This window comes from Phycodurus eques, chromosome 13 (assembly GCF_024500275.1).
Source record: "Phycodurus eques isolate BA_2022a chromosome 13, UOR_Pequ_1.1, whole genome shotgun sequence".
NCBI classification, from domain to species: domain Eukaryota; kingdom Metazoa; phylum Chordata; class Actinopteri; order Syngnathiformes; family Syngnathidae; genus Phycodurus; species Phycodurus eques.
This window is the reverse complement of record NC_084537.1, coordinates 11,691,401-11,708,429: the sequence shown is the minus strand read 5'-3', so window position 1 is coordinate 11,708,429 and position 17,029 is coordinate 11,691,401. Positions and strand designations below refer to the sequence as shown.

The 17,029-nt window shown below is 42.4% G+C and overlaps 1 protein-coding gene across 5 annotated transcripts in view; it reads left to right on the top strand.

Annotated features, from left to right (window-relative positions):
- The first annotated feature begins 6,811 nt into the window (after window positions 1-6,811).
- Window positions 6,812-17,029, top strand: part of st3gal3b (ST3 beta-galactoside alpha-2,3-sialyltransferase 3b) — a 47,804-nt gene continuing 37,586 nt past the window's right edge. For 4 of the 5 annotated variants that reach the window (XR_009769633.1, XR_009769632.1, XM_061693240.1 and 1 more), the window contains exons 1-2: window positions 6,812-7,132; window positions 11,892-12,039. Coding sequence is in view for 3 of the 5 variants with exons in the window: in XM_061693240.1 (XP_061549224.1) it covers window positions 11,931-12,039 (109 nt within the window). In the remaining 2 variants the exon portion in view is untranslated. Of the gene's footprint in view, window positions 7,133-11,891; window positions 12,040-17,029 lie in introns of those variants that run through there. The other variant, XM_061693241.1, reaches the window with a different exon arrangement.

Below are 17,029 nucleotides of genomic sequence, written 5' to 3'. Positions count from 1 at the left end.
TTGTCGAACGCATTAGCCTATAGGGGTTCACATTTATTTTCCACCATGCACTTTGAATGCTTACATGGTGTGTCCAAAAAAAATTCTGAAAACATATAATTGTTTGTGTGTTACGTTTAAAGAGACTGTCTATCGTTGTGACTTAGAAAACGACCGGATCACATTTTATGGCCAATTTATGCAGGAATTGGGGTAATTCCAAATGGCTCACATTCTTTTTCTTGGAACTGTAGATAGGCCTACTTTAGCGGTAACCCTAAGCCTCAACCAAACATGTCTATCCTGACAAACACGGATGTAAGAATAAAAGCCAGCTGCCACCTTGGCTTCTAGATAACCACCAGTCACAACACATGAGCACACCTAGCCTCTAATTACACAAATGCCACAACAACTAGGCAAGGGCAAATACCCTCTTGCTAAAATTAGCACTACTTCACATAAGTAGCTCAGTGAACTGTTGTCGTAAACTCACTCAAGCGCTCATCAATGTCGTGCAGTATCGCACTGACGCATTACAGTGATGTGAAGAGGAATTTATCAGTCCGCCTTTGTGGTGATAGTAGATGGAGGTTATAGTAGACACTACTTATTGTGTAATCTACTGAAGAGTCTGTAAAGGTTTTACTTTTGCACAGTAGCCATCTGCAGTAGCTACAGAACAAGATTATCTATCATGAACAGACAAACCGCCACAAAATTTGAAAGCAAAAATGTTTGTTTGTTTTTTTGTGTTGGATTGTTTGTTGTTTGTTCTGAGGAAGCACACACACATACACACAAAAAAAACAGCCATTTGAATTAGCCCTGTGTCATGCAAGTGAGAGACTGGACTAGTACAGATATCATTACCATGACAACTGGGGGGTGGAGCTAGGGGATTAAACAGGCAAGCAAGCAAGTGGCTCCTACTTGAGGGAGCAGAACTGAGTGTCCACTTCAGTGCCTTTCTGGGAATCTTTCGGTCTCTCTGTATCGTTGTTGCCACGTTGATGGCACTCTGTGACATTATAAGATCAGTAGCTCTTTCCCTCTGAGAACATCCACTTTGAAGCCTCGCAACAGAGATTTACTGTTGGATCAGTTGTCAGATGTCAAAATATGAACAGTAAGATGAAGAGGACTGTTTAAATACCAATTCTAATTGAAATAGGAAATGTATTGGTGGAAGTTTAGAGAAGGTCAAATTAAGTCCACCTGTAAAAGTTTTAGGTTCATCCTGAAATTTCCCTTGAAAGTTGAATGTCCCCATTAATAACCTATCACTTCGCATAACACTTAAAAGTGCTTTTTTTCTGAAGGACTTCTACTGAGGTGATGCATGGCATGAGAAAGTCTGAAGGACAAATTTGTTTTTAAAACAGTTGCAGAATTGCCTCTAGTGACAATATTATTAGAGCACAGAACATAGTAAACTGAAAGCCTCACATATTGATTCTTAAAGACTTCCAGAAGTGGCCTGCTTTCGGTATCTTGACTTCGGATGCCCGTTGAGCAAAGACAATTGAAAGAAACAAATAGAGCTTTCCGTGTCTCAAACAGTTCCTTGAGAGGCACACCATGTAGCTTTGTGCCTCTCAGACATGTTTAGAGGAGGAACAATTAGTTGAGTCATTGACTCCTGCTTTGAAAGGGGGTGTATTGTAAACAAGCAATGCATGTGCTACAGGTCATGAAAGTGTTAACTTGTATGTGTACCATATGTACTAACACCATATGGTTATATGGAAGTACAGATGCAGTACTTACTACTGTGGTAAAAGTACAAGTACTGATTCAACTCCTGTACCTAAATAAAGTACAAAAGTACATAGGCTACCTGGAAATGTATTTGAATACAAAGCTAAAAAGTACACATTATTTTTGTATATTCGATCATATACAATACAGTGATCGTCTGCATATTCATGGTTCAGCATTCGCAAATTTTCTATTTTGGGGGAAATCTGTCCTCCATTATTCCCTTAAAAAACTGACCTATCCACTGTTTTTGTGCCCAGGCAAAAGCAATTAATGTATTGCTTTGTTGCCATCTTCATGCCAAGGAACTATGTTGATGTGAGGTGAGGAGTTTCATTTAGACCATAGTAGTGCTTGCCACCATCTTGTGGTGTCTTGGTGCCAAGAAACTAAGTTGAAAAGCTTCATTTAGACAAAAGTAGTTCTTTGCCACTATCTTGTGGCATCTTGATACCAAGGAACTATAGTGAAGAGAGGCGCTTCATTTAGACAAAAGTAGTGCTTTGGCTTCGTCTTCGTCTTGTGGCATCTTTGTGCCAATGAAATATCTTGAAGTGTGTTGCGAAGTTTCATTTAAACAAACGTAGTGCTTTGTGATAGTGTGTCTTGTGGTATCAGTAGGCAACTATGAACATTTTAGGGGGACGTCATTTACTTGTGGATTTTCACCATTTGCAGCAGAGCTCGGTCCCTACTCTAATGTAAGAAGTAGACTTAACACCGATCTGATCGGCCTGATCGGTATGGGCCGACAATTAGCATTTTATACTATGCAATAAAATCTTGTATTCCGATACCACCGCATCCCGTCTTTTACGATCACTGAGCTTTATCTTGTCAACTCAAATGCGACCGGATACACTCGTTACCATGGCGACGACAACAACAATTGATTGTGTCGTGTCTTTAATAAGAGCAAAATGGGGAATAACGTGTGGTGGTGGTCACTGATGCTCGGGAGAGGACTTTATTTCAAGGATTGCTTGAGGTATGTTCATCCATCCATCCATCCATTTTCCTCCGCTTAGCCGAGGTCGGGTCGCAGGGGCAGCAGCCTCAGCAGGGAAGCCCAGACTTCCCTCTCCCCAGCCACTTCGTCCAGCTCTTTGCAGACGCTGCACCGATCCACCTGTCGATCTCCCGTTCCATTCTTCCCTCACTCGTGAACAAGACCCCAAGATACTTGAACTCCTTCACTTGGGGCAGGATCTCATCCCCGACCTGGAGAGGGCACGCCACCCTTTTCCGACTGAGGACCATGGTCTCAGATTTGGAGGTGCTGATTCTCATGCCAACCGCTTCACACTCGCCTGCGAACTGCTCCAGTGAGAGTTGGAGATCATGGCTTGATGAAGCCAACAGAACCACATCATCTGCAAAAGGCAGAGATGCAATACTGAGGTCACCAAACCGGACCCCCTTCTACGCCTCGGCTGCGCATAGAAATTCTGCCCATAAAAGTTATGAACAGAATCGGTGACAAAGGGCAGCCTTGGCAGAATCCAACCCTCACCGGAAACGAGTCCGACTTACTGCCTGCAATGCGGACCAAACTGACAATCGTCATACAGGGACCGGACAGCCCATATCAGGGGGTTCGGCACCCCATACTCCCGAAGCACCCCCCACAGAACTCCCCGAGGGACACGGTCGAATGCCTTCTCCAAGTCCACAAAGACATGTAGACTGGTTGCGTGAACTCCCATGCACCCTTGAGGACCCTGCCGAGGGTGTACAGCTGGTCCACTGTTCTACGGCCAGGACAAAAACTACACTGCTCCTCCTGAATCTGAGATTTGACTTCCCGACAGACCGTCCTCTCCAGCACCCCTGAATAGACCCTACCAGGAAGGCAGAGGAGCGCGATCCCCCCATAGTTGGAACACACCCTCCGGTCCCCCCAACTCAAAAAGGGTACCTCCACGCCAGTTTACCAATCCAGAGGCACTGTCCCCAATGTCCACGAGATTTTGCAGAGGCGTGTCAACCAGGACAGCCCCACAAAATCCAGAGGCTTTAGGAACTTCGGGCGAATCTAATCCACCACTGAGGAAATTTTTAACCACCTCGGTGACCTCAACCCCAGAGATAGGAGAGCCCACCTCAGAGACCCCAGACTATGCTTCCTCATGGGAAGGCGTCTCGGTTGAATTGAGGAGGTATTCTCCCCACCGACACACAACATCACGAGTCCAGGTCAGCAGCGCCCCATCCCTACTATACACAGTGTTGATGGTGCACTGCTTCCACCTCCTGAGATGCCGGATGGTGGACCAGAATTTCCTCGAAGCCATTCGGAAGTCGTTCTCCATTGCCTCACCGAACTCCTCCCACGTCAGAGTTTTTGCCTCAGCAACCACCAAAGCTACATTCCGCTTGGCCAGCCGGTACCCATCAGCTGCCTCATGAGTCTCACAGGCCAGAAAGGCCCGACAGGACTCCTTTTTCAGCTTGAAGGCATCCCTCAGCGCTGATGTCCACCAACAGGTTCGGGGACTGCCGCCAGGACAGGCACCGACTACCTTACAGCCACAGCTCCGGTCGGCCGCCTCAGCTATGGAGGCGCGGAACATGGTCCACTCGGACTCAATGTCCCCCGCCTCCCCCGAGACGTGGGTGAAGTTCTGCCAGAAACTCCTTCTGACAGTGGATTCTGCCAGACGTTCCCAGTAGACCCTCACAATACGTTTGGGCCTGCCAGGTCGGACTGGCATCTCCCCCCACCATCGTAGCCAACTCAACACCAGGTGGTGATCAGTTGACAGCTAAGCCCCTCTCTTCAACCGAGTGTCCAAGATATGCAGGCGCAAGTCCGATGACACGACCACAAAGTCGATCATTGAACTGTGACCTAGGGTGTCCTGGTGCCAAGTGCATTTGTGGACACCCTTGTGCTTGAAAATAGTGTTCATTATGGACAATCCATGGCAACAGTCAGGTTGCACGTAAACATGCCGACGTTATGTCGAATCATGCTCCAAAGTTTCGGTGTGTGTGAAGTAATTTAATTACAATAAAGTCATTGAATTACAGTCAGTTAGCACCCATGATTTCTGTCATGTTATGTTGGTTTGACCTGACTGATTCGAATACATGACCTGAATACAGAATACTTTAAGTTACTCAGTATACAGTACACAAGTATACACAGTAAATGAACAAGTCATTTAAATAGACACATTGCTCCATCATGTGATTGGATCGGTGATCGTTTTTTTCAACTCGCTGATCGGTCCCAAAAATCCTGACCGTGTAAAGCCTAGTAGGAAGTAAACGTAAAAAGTCCTCGCAAAAATAAATACTTAAGTAAAGTACAGATACGTGGAAAAATCTACTTAAGTGCAGTAATGAAGTATTTGTTACTTCCCACCACTGATGTGTCCATGTAGTACATCAGTGTTTGCATGTGCTGCTTGTTCTTCTGGCTTCTGCTGATGGACTGGTCACCAAATGGAGAACAGTGGCTGAGCAGATTGTGTTTCCTGCTTGATTGAATATTTATAGATCAGCTTGCTACCCTGCCACACGTACGGCAAAAGTGGAAGACTGTCTCCCATCTCCCTCGGTCCCCCTTGCGCTCTGCTAACTTGGTCTGCTGCCTTAAAACTGTTTATGTAGGATGTGAGTCCTTGCGAATGGCAGAGGCATTAATATGAATTAAACTGAGCAAAATTGAGTTAAGCGAGTAATTCAAGGTGTGAAAAATAGCAGATTTGTGTCTGGGGAGGAATCTGCCACACGATACCATAAAAAGCCCAACGGACAAAAGCGTCACGTGTAACGTGTTCAATTGGCATCTAAGCAAAGGAGTAGTAGGATAGTGGTTATGCATTTCTGTCAATATAAGTTGTGGGTGTTCAGGGCCAGTATGGACTCTTCTGCTGGCCAAAACATTATCAGAAGCACTGACCTACATTTACAACCTAAATTGTAGTGTTTGTTCCATGAAATTGCATTCATATATTCCCAAGTCTATTCTATTCACTTTGTCATGTGTCTCTTGGTTGCAGAACTATGACCTGAAAGTTTTTTTGTCTAACAACTTTTTAGACGTAACAAAAAATGGTGCTGTTTTTGGAGGCTTTTGGAATGGATTAATGGCATTTCCTTTCATTTAAATGGGGAGATGTGGTTTGGGATACAAGCATGGAAACGGAACAAAATACACTCGTGCGTTAGAGCATCACTTAAATGCATTTTAGCGTGTCTTCTAATGCTTTTACTTCGTGTCGAATGGCTCACAATCACCACTGATTTGATAATTATGTACGAGAATTAGTACCTTATCGGGGTGTATGATTCTATAAAGTCCTGTCCTTCCTGGAAAGATATTTTCATGTTCAGACAAATAGCATGTGGATGCCACCACACCTTGTCACGCATCTTGTCACCAACTGCTTTTTACAATGTCACTCAAAGTGATTTCTACAATAACAGAGCAGAAATCGCATAGTTTCATTTCCTCATTGTCACTGTACATCACCCACTTCTGTGAAAATATTGACAAAGGCAATTGACTGACGCATCTGTGTCCTCATCTCACATGATGCTGCAAACAATGAGCTAATATGACACACAGCCTCAGCCAGAGCTCAGCCGAAATTAACTCGTTATTGACTTTCTGTATATGCCAAATACATGAATATACACACAGATAAATGGAGGATTTAATGCCACATACTGGAAATCCATACACTGGTGGGTATGGAAACACTTTTACACCATAGTATATCTGCTGAATGTGTCTATCAAGGATGTTAACGAGTATCTCACCAGTGTGTGTTCCAGACCCGTAAAAACAAACAAACAAAAAAAAGCTTGCGTCGCACATACCATTACGAGGGGGTCGCACGACGGTGGGGCGGTGAGGGCGTCACACAGACTCTGTACGTTATTGCTTTTGCCTTTTTTTCTTTTTTTCGTTGCCACATTAGCACATGACGTGCACCCGGCTTGTAAGAGGCAGAGCCTCAATCAAAGTGAGCATCTAGGGGAGCTGACTTGCAGGGCGGTCGCACCATCCCCGGATGAAGAGGCGCGTTCATTGGAGGAGGAGGAGAACGAAAGGGGAAGGGGTTGGGAGAAGGAGGACGCGGTGGTGGTAACTCCTAATTTACCGAGACGCCTCATGTGACCAACGGTGACACTCTCGCCGCTATCCCGGCGTGGAGGACGTGCTTGTTGCCCCCCTCAGCTCCTCCACTCTTGGCTGGCTTGATGTATGCACGTTCGAGCGTTGGAACCAGCACGCAGTCTTCGTCTTTTTCTTCGTTTTGTCGAGCCCTCGGGTTTCGCCGTCATGGCCTGGAGGGGAGCAAGAACACTCTCCTATTATCACCCCATCCATTACACCAATTAGGATTGAAGTAAGAGGCTCGGGGGAGAATATAAGGTAATGCTGTTTTTTTGTTGTTGAAACTATCGCCGACCGTGCCTTCATTTTACGAGTCAATAATGGGGGATTTTTTTTTTTGTCAAATTGGGGCTCTCCTTGGGTGTACTTCGCCACTGCGCTCTTTTTGTTAGGGTAACCTTAAATTCCTCGCGTTATTTTGCTTCTTCGTGTACCATCCCGTCATTGAGCCAAATGTTCCGGCCACATTTAGCTGACCCAGTCCCGTATTGTTACCGCAGGCCTGGCGACTACACGGAGGCTAAATGACGCCCCTCCGTTAGCATAGCGAAGCTAACAGAACGTTTTCGCTGGTCAAGACGCTCCCTGACATTTGCGGCTAAAAGAAGTCAATAACCTTGACGTTTGTCACCTCGCTTTTCAAGTCATTTATTAGGGCCATTGATGCCACAATGGTTCCCCATATAGCCGTTGTATGTAGTGAGGCTGACGTGTGGAGTTCGGGACCAAAAAAAAGTCCGTTATGTTTGTTTAGCTAGTAGCTGTGCGCGTTTCTTCTGGTTTGGGAAGTTCATTTGGATAATTGAGAGAGGTCGGTATAGTAGCCAAAAATGGTACTCTAGTGAGAGTGCTGTTACGTTAGAATAACATGACTCAAGTGCAAATAAAAGGTTCTCCTTCAAATAACTAAAGTAGTCAGTGGAGAGAAAAAAAAAAAAACCGACTCAAGAACTTGTGAATCACTTCTGGTTTACAGCAATTAGCTAATTAAAATACTGCCCATAAATATCACTTTAAAACAATACTTAAAAAAATAATGGCATAGCCACAAAAAAATGGTCGTCTAGAGGTATCATAATTAATTGAAAGCTAATCTATCGTCAGTGTAATCTGTTAATAAACTGTAGACTTTACAACAATCTGATCGGTATCGGCCGACAATTGGCATTTTATGCTGATCAGGTTTGTCATTCGCCGATCCGATCAATGACGTGATCGGTTATCGTTTTTTTTTTTTTAAACTGATCGGTGATCGGCCCCAGAAATCCTGATCGTGTAAAGTCTAATCAACTGTTCTGGTCCTTTTAAGCCATTATTTAACTTAAAATTGTCCAAATTCTGTAGTCATTCACGAAAGCAGAGTGATTATTTTTGTGTTGAATCAAAATAAGACACTTACAAACATCTGCTTCTACTTTGGAAAACAATGATTGTTTTTGCCTGTTTTCTGACATGTTATGGACCAAACCAGTCACTGAATCATAAGCAAGTTACAGGAAAGTAATTGTTTAATCTATCCATCCATTTTCTGTACCGCTTTATCCTCACTACGGTCGTGTACGTGCTAGAGCCTATCCCAGCTATCTTCGGGCGAGTGGCGGGGTACACCCCGAACTGGTCGCCAGCCAATCGCAGGGCACATATAAACAAACAACCATTCATGCACACATTCACACCGGAGTGCCCAGAGAAAACCAACGCAGGCATGCGGAGAACATGCAAACTCCACACAGGCGGGGCTGGGATTTGAACCCCGTTCCTCAGAACTGTTAGGCATATGTGCTAACCAGTCGTTCACCGTGCCACCATTTATTATTGCAAATAATTGTTGTTTGCTGCCTTAGTATGAATAACCTGTAAATGTTAAACTTGAAGCAGTCTCAGAAGTGTAGAATGTATCAAATTAGTAGTCCTTCCCATTAATCAGTACCAAGTAAGTAGCTTTCTGTTTCAAAAGGTTAGTGAGTAGTAGGGCTCGGACTCTCCCTCAAGATTTGCTACTCGTTTTGACAGTAAAAAAATGAATCGTTACTCCTTGTACTATTCCAAAAATAATAGTTCAACAAATGGAAAAATTTGATTATTTAAAAAACTATCTATTGAACCAGAAAGAAAATGGAAAATGAATGAATGATGTTCAAAGGCATAAATGTGCCCTTTGTTGTTGTCCCATTCCTTCTCAGTTTGTGTTCAATGTAGATGGCATATTTTGTGCAATTTTGGTCTTAAATTTGATTTTACAATACCTTAATGTTCTCTGAATGTAGTATGTATGTGTTTTAAATGATGACGTGTCTTCAAAGGCTATTTAATAAATGCTTGGTTTTACTTCTGGTCTCCAGTTGAGAACATCAAAACAGTGGGAAGACCATTCTGTTACACAGGTTTGTTTGAAGTCAAATGATATCTAGCCCAACTTGCATCTTATTTAACTGAGTCATTTAGTTTGAGGGCTCGAATGACGAGTTAAGGCCATGTGAGGTGGCATTTGCTGAAATGATTTGTCTTGTGGTGGCACGGTGAACGACTGGTTAGAGCGTCTGCCTCACAGTTCTGAGGACTGGGGTTCAATCCCTGGCCCTGCCTGTGTGGAGTTTGTGCAATATATACTTCGAGGCCCTTTTTCAGAATGTCGCTGTATTATTTTTTTCATGACCTCAGTCTTTAGTTATGAGTCATATCAGTCAGTGCTTCCAAATTCTAAGCTGATCACTTACCTACGTAACTGTTGTAAATTAAATGAACATCGCATTTTTAGGCGGCACGGTGGACGACTGGTTAGAGCGTCTGCCTCAAAGTTCTGAGGACCGGGGTTCAATCCCCGGCCCCGCCTGTGTGGAGTTTGCATGTTCTCCCCGTGCCTGTGTGTTTTCTCCGGGCACTCCGGTTTCCTACCACATCCCAAAAACATGCATGGTAGGTTAATTGACAACTCTAAATTTCCCATAGGTGCGAATGGTTGTTTGTATGTGCCCTGCGATTGGCTGGCAACCAGTTCAGGGTGTACCCCGCCTCCTGCCCGATGACAGCTGGGATAGGCTCCAGCACGCCCGCGACCCTAGTGAGGAGAAGCGGCTCAGAAAATGGATGGATTTGTCTTGTTTATTTCAAAAAGGTAAGTAGAGTGAACTATAAATAATACAGGGACTCAAACATACTAAATATAGCTGTCAGCTTTCTGAAGGAGTTAGGGTGTGGTTTCCTGTAAACTACAAAATAATTACTGATAAAGCAACATACTTTCAGGTGGGAACCAATTGATTCTCGATGGATCATGAGTACGGCTGAAAAAAAATGTAATAATTCCACTACCCCCAAAAAACAAAAAAAAACAGTCCCCGTATAATCTGCCTCAAAGCTTCGCAGCGATAATTTATAATAATAATAATCTTTCTACAATTTTTCCACACTTCGGATGCATGGTGGCGAGCCAAGAGGGATGAGTCTATTAAAGACAAAGAATGTCCAAAGTTTGGGATCATTAAAAAAGGAAATAACAAAGTGCATTGTGTCTATTGCAAATCAGAGCTTGTGTACCAAAACACCAACAATAAAAATGCAAGTTAATTTAGCATCCATCCGTCTTCTGAGCCGCTTCTCTTCACTAGGGTCGCGGGCGTGCTGGAGCCTATCCCAGCTGTCATCGGGCAGGGGTAATTTAGCAATGTTAGCTAATTTAATTTAGCCTACCACCGCTAGTTAGAACATATTGTAATGCTCTCCCCAGTGGTCAAGGATATATGCAGCCGCCAGCACGCTTTTAATCGCGTTATTGAACAAACTGTAACAATAAAAAGAACAGTGATACATTCGTAGACGAGCTACACCGGTCACAAATGATGCCCAGGCACTTGACGCGCAGACTGGCGAACCTGCGCTAACAACAGCCAACTTCACTCTCATTCGCTGATGCACACATCACTCACTGGGTCAGGCCCTGTCTTTTTAAAGCCACTCACTTTCAAAGTCACAGATACTACAATTTAGAAAGTGAGGATGGTGACCCCAAGTGGGCAAAAACAATACCTGCACCTTGTGTACATTTTGTATTGGTATTTAATAATGCAATATAAATTTTTCCAGTTGTGAGGTAGATGTTAACCATTCTGAATTGACTGTTTCAGCAAACCAATTACTAAAGGGACACTGTGTAACATTTTCAGTTGTTTACTGGCCAAAATCAATGTCTGCATATGTTAGAATTGGTTTATTTTGACATCTGCTAATAATCTGATACATTATCGTAAGCGAAGAATTATAGATTTATTCATACATAAGAGTGGTGACCCAGTAGGCTGCCATCTTGAAACTGAAGTTGCCAGCTTTCTCCTCAACTAGTCAACACTGCCAAAGCACTGTCACATACATATACTGTATGGATATGTTTTTTTGCTAAGTAAATTGCAAAATAGTGTGAATAATCATAAGCAATACTTTTATATGGTGGCGGAATACCAATGCTATTGTTTTTTTAATGTACAGTATTACAATCATATGGTTGTGGTTATGCTCAAAAGTGGTTTTCCCAGAGGAAGATGGTTAGGAGCCCTCATTATAAGAACTGGCCCCTCTGAGCCAAACAAATGATCAAATAAAAGTAAAGCCTTTGTTGTTTTGTCTTTTAAATTGAACTGTTTTGTCTGCTACTGCTTGTTGCGGCTAAACTTCGTGTTCACAGTAAAATATTTTGCAAATAATCATATCTCGAGTCACTGTCAATGTTTACTTCATACCAAACTGGTATGCCATGGTCATGCTGTACCTTCTCAAAAGAATATGCGACCAAATCATGTGCTAACGCAGCCAATGGAAAAAGTTGGTCGCAACAGTGCTACTAGTGCAAAAGTTAGTGTAGAACCCCTGCAGGCTCCTCACTCCTCCCTGTAATAATAGCCCTTAATCCTCACTGGTTGTATCTGGATGATGTGGCTCTTATGTCACCAGATTTCTTGCGACCATTGAATGACTTTTCCATCAAGTATTAAAAATGAAACATCCCGCTCTGCTTGTCATTCAGGTGATGACCTGGATAGTGCCATGTGAATGACTGAAGACCATGAAGTCCACACACAAGCTGCTGTTCGTCCTGTGCCCCATGCTGGTCCTAGGCTTTATTTACTACTCATCGGGAAAGCTACATCTAAACGTATGGGCCCAGAAGCCACGTAAGTCACACCCCTGGTCCGACTTATTCATCACCCCTTTCTCATTGAGACCTGTGTCCGTTTGTCTTCTGTTTTATTTAGTTTGGCATATCTGTTTTCCACTTTGTGCTCATTACTCATGATTGTTGTCTGTTTCAGTCTGGTCCTGTCTTATTTTATTCCATAATCTTTCTATCAACTCATTACTGTATCAGACTGTGTCAGTTTGTAGCCCAGTGCCGTGGATGTTGTGGGGAAAACTTGAGATGAGAGCTCCTTGTGCATGGCCATCACTGGCTTGTTCAAATCACCAGATCCACTCAAATACATTGTGCAAGAATGATGACATTTTGAGTTTCATGTAACTTCTGAAACCACCAGCAGGAAATTACATATTGAGATTTCCACTTTAAAAGTATACAGTTGTAGCTTGCCAACTACCCAGGTGAAAATGCAGTTCTCAAACACCAGATTCTGAATTTGTTTTCCACTGAAATGGGCTTCTTGTAGGTTTGGGTTAATCAGTTATGATTCAGAATTATTTCTTTGTAATACCACATATTGCAATGTTGCAAATCTAAGAATAAGAATTAATACTTCAGCTCAGCTTCTTCCTTTTGTATTTTCTTCACATTGTCAAAGCCTTTTTTTATTATTATTTTTTTATACATGTGAACATAGTTGTAAAAACATTTAGGGTTCTTTGCATTTTGGAAAAATATAGTACATCATTTTTAAAATCATCTCCATTCACGCGGTTGAGCAAAAATCCCAAAGACATTTTAGTTGGTGTAAATTTGGTTTGAGAATTAAAGTTAGTGACTGTTTCCGCTGGCCACAGTTAATTATCCACCACATCATTGCATACACAGGTTACGTTAGGGTAGTGTTACATGATATTTCTTCTACTTGACTAATACCACACCTTTATAGTAACTTTTTTTGAATGATTGAAAGATCGGGAACATGCTGGACACTTACGGCTTAACAAAAAGAAGAAAAAAAAAAAGGCCCAGTGCAGTGGTTCTTAACCTGGGTTCAATTGAACTTCAGGGGTTCGGTGAGTCAGTCTCAGAGGTTGAGCGGAGGTCTGTACTGTATGTTCCTATGTTTTGAATTTGAAACAAGAATCACATTTTATTTTTCCAGTGATGACGGGTCCAGTGAATGCACGTAGGAAACTTGCGGGGTTCAGTACCTTCAGCGATGTTTAAGAACCACTGCACTACACATTATTTGTTGCAAGGCACCATTCCGCAATGGAGGACCATGCAACAAAGCAGCTTTGTCACAGGTAAAAAAATGTTTTTCCAAAATTAACACTCATCAAAATGTGACAAATATCATAACAGCCTAAAAGCAACAAAACAAACTACGAAACATAGTAAGCAAGTGTGGACCAAAACACAAAATGGCAATAGTAATGTTTCATTATTTGTAATATTGAGTTGTATTTCATGTATGTGGAGCTTGGATGATCCTCCTAATGGCCGCTGAAGTGACACATGATGCCAGTTACCACTACATTATTTGATGGCCATTGTGGCTGCTGGTGCAAATTTATTGTTGGACATTTGCGCAACTAAACGGCCAAATGCCGGCATATAGCCTGTGGTTGAGTTGTGTACGTGCAACATTAGTCCTGTGTTCAGCCATTCATTTCGTAAATGTGCAAGTTCCCCATTTTCAAAAAGTTTTTTTTCTTTCTAGTGTTAACAATAACTCGGGCATTTTCAGAAATTTCCCCTTTATAACTCATTTCTAAAGATTTGTTTTACTCAGCAGAACACTGTTTTCGTAATGTCACCTTTCGACACCTTTATAATTGCGCCTATTTTGATTAACATTTTCTTGAAAGAGGTTTTGACTGATAGAGCCTAGTCTACATCACTTACGATTTGGCATCCCTGGGAGCTTCCTGAAAGCACCAGTGTTGCATACCAGCAGAAGGGGCTACAGGATTTCTCTTGAACCACATAATTGAAATTTGGCAGCCTAAATATATTTTGTTTCTTCTTCTCTGGTTGGTCTAAGTAACATTCTTCCTTTTTTTTCTTATTGACTCCAAGTTTTCCTACACATTGGGATTTTTTTGGGTTGCAGGCGTAACTACTTTGCCTTATTTTTAGGATAAATGAGGAATGGTTTCTCCCTTAATTGCTTTACTCCACATAGCTGCATGCAGTATGATGTCAAAATGATCTCCTGTGCAACACTGGAGACAGATTTTTGTTGCTAAAGATTACTGTATACCTAGGACTGATACAGTGGTGTATTTTTTGTTCACCCAATTCCCACTGGTAGTTTTCAGGCTGCTTTTTCAGTTATTAGTCGTAAAAATATTGCTACCCTAGTAGCATAATTACAAAGTCATTTTTTAATAATTTAGAAAACCAGAAAAAAAAAAATTCAGCAAAAAGTGTTGAGTTGCCTTGATTCAGTCGATGTGAGTTGCCATGACCTGGATGACTGAGAATCTCAATCGTACTTATTCAATATTGACTTGAAGTGCCACAGTCAATTCTCACAGGGAAAATGCTCTATATACCTATAGCGGATGATGTCCTGCTCATCAGATTGTTGACATACTCACAGCTTGTTGGAGTTGGTGGATGTTTGATGATTTTTTTATCTTGCTGTGGGCTATGAAAATCCATCTGATCTGTAATCCATACCAATACATTTGCAATGATGTTGGCCTAGGAAGCATGCAGTGATAAAGATGTAATCAGCCAGCTGCTTTATGATGATCAGCCAGATGGTCACGGCTGTACTACGGCTGTAGTGCCATGTCTTCTTTTTCTTGTCAAGTAACTGTTTTGTAATTAATGCACACAGCTTGCCTGTAGATTTTGATTAATACTCAAATGCTCTGGTTAATGATCCATAAGAAGCTTTATTTAATGTCCTTTTACTAGATGACTGTGACGAACTGGTTAGCACATCTACCTCACAGTTCTGAGGAACGGGGTACAAATCCCGGCCCTGCCAGTGTGGTGTTTGCATGTTCTCCCCGTGCCTGAATGGGTTTTCTCCGGGTACTCCGGTTTCCTCCCACATCACAAAAACATGCATGGTAGGTTAATTGAAGACTCTAAATTGCCGGTAGGTGTGAATGGTTGTTTATATGTGCCCTGCGATTGGCTGGCGACCAGTTCAGGGTGTACCTCACCTCTCTCACAAAGATAGCTGGGATAGGCTCCAGCACGCCTGCAACCCTAGTGAGGATAAGCAGTACAGAAGATGGATGGATGGATGGATGGATAGATAGATGTTTGGATCAGTAATTCAGTCTAGTTTTACCAATGCCTCAAGGTTTGCTAACTCAAACAAAAAAGAAACTACTGTACTGAATTAAACTAGAATTTTAAAATGTATTTAAACACCTTAATGGTTAAGGGTTAATGTTACAGTGTTAGACTTTACAAAGTTGGATTAACACATGCGGTCTACTTGTTTTGAAATTGTACTGCATGTATACACTGGGATCGTTATCAGAACTAGCTTTCCATACACGCGACAGTCTCTGTGGTTTCATAGGACCATAACAAAATCTCCCAAGGTTGAACTCTTTGGCCATAATTCCAAAAGATATTTTTGGTGCAAACAACACTACTCATCAGACCACAAAAAATATATCATACCCTATCTACAGCGAAGAATGGTTGTGGCAGCATCATGCTTTGGAGCTGTTCAGCTAAATCTGGGGCTCATTAGAGCAATACAAAAAAAATGTCAGGAAAAGCCTACTAGAACAGTTGAACTTTATTTGGGGTTAAGCGGAGGCAGTTGAAATGCTGCCAGGTGTGTGCTGACTCATCATGAATGTGAATGCTTAAATTTGAACACAGCCACATACCAGTTAAGAGTTTGTACACACTTGTGCAAACATTTATTTTATCTCCCTCTCAAAGATGAAAAAAAAAAAAATATGCAATTGAGTTTTACAGGTTATAGTTTTCATTAATTGTGTAAAAAATGTTTGAAATAATTCACCTTGCACTGTAGAGGTAGCTCAATTTAGTATGTTTATGCAAAAGTATTGAATGTCAGAGCAAGCCAATGAGACTACTGCCATTCATGTGGCATCTACAGTATATGTATATGCATGTTCAGTATATGTGTGTATTAATATCTATCTATCTGTCTATCTATATGTATATTTATGTATGTATGTATGTATGTATGTGTATATATATATAAAATATGTACAGGAAGTCCTCGAGTTATGACTCACTCGACCTACGACTTTACGACGCCCGTGCCTCGTCCGCCATTTTGTCCCATCGCCATAGTGTTTCTGCTTAGCTAGTGCATAAGTGCTTGTCTGTGTTTGTGCGGCGGGAGTATCTTTGCCATTTTTGCCCTCTTTTTTTCACACTCTCGGCAGTATTGGTAAGTACAGCATCTTATTTTTTTTATTTTAATGTATTTTAGTTTCTTTATACGAAGTGCTAACCTTTCCTGCTACAGTCACCTGTCTGTGGTCGGGAGACGCAGGGGTTAACTCCATTCTCTCGTTGCACAGCTGAGCTGGGTGGCGGCAACAATAAAGGCACGAAGCACCGATTTGCTGCTTTAATGGCTTTATTAGCTCCGCTGCACACACATTCAACGTCAACGGGTCCTCTGCTAATCGCTACTCTTCCCCAGTCGCCGTCACTACACTTGCTACTGTGCGCACTCCGTCCTCCTTCGCAGACCCGCCGGACGACACCTGCGCAGATCTGTCTCACTCACACATCGACGCAAACGCCCACACACACTGAGCTTGCTGTCACAATCACGTGGGACAATACCCATAACTGAAGTATTTTGCCGTAAATTTCGACTTTAACGGTGAAATCCGACTTGCGCGGAAATTCGTGTTACGTCGCCAGCGTAGGAAGAACTCGTTCGTAAATCGAGGCCTTTCTGTATAGGTATTTCTTTCATGGCCCCCACCCCAAGAGTCCTCCTTGGTTATTGCTCTTAGTTGATGTTGACAAGTGGTTTTGGCTGACAGGCAAAA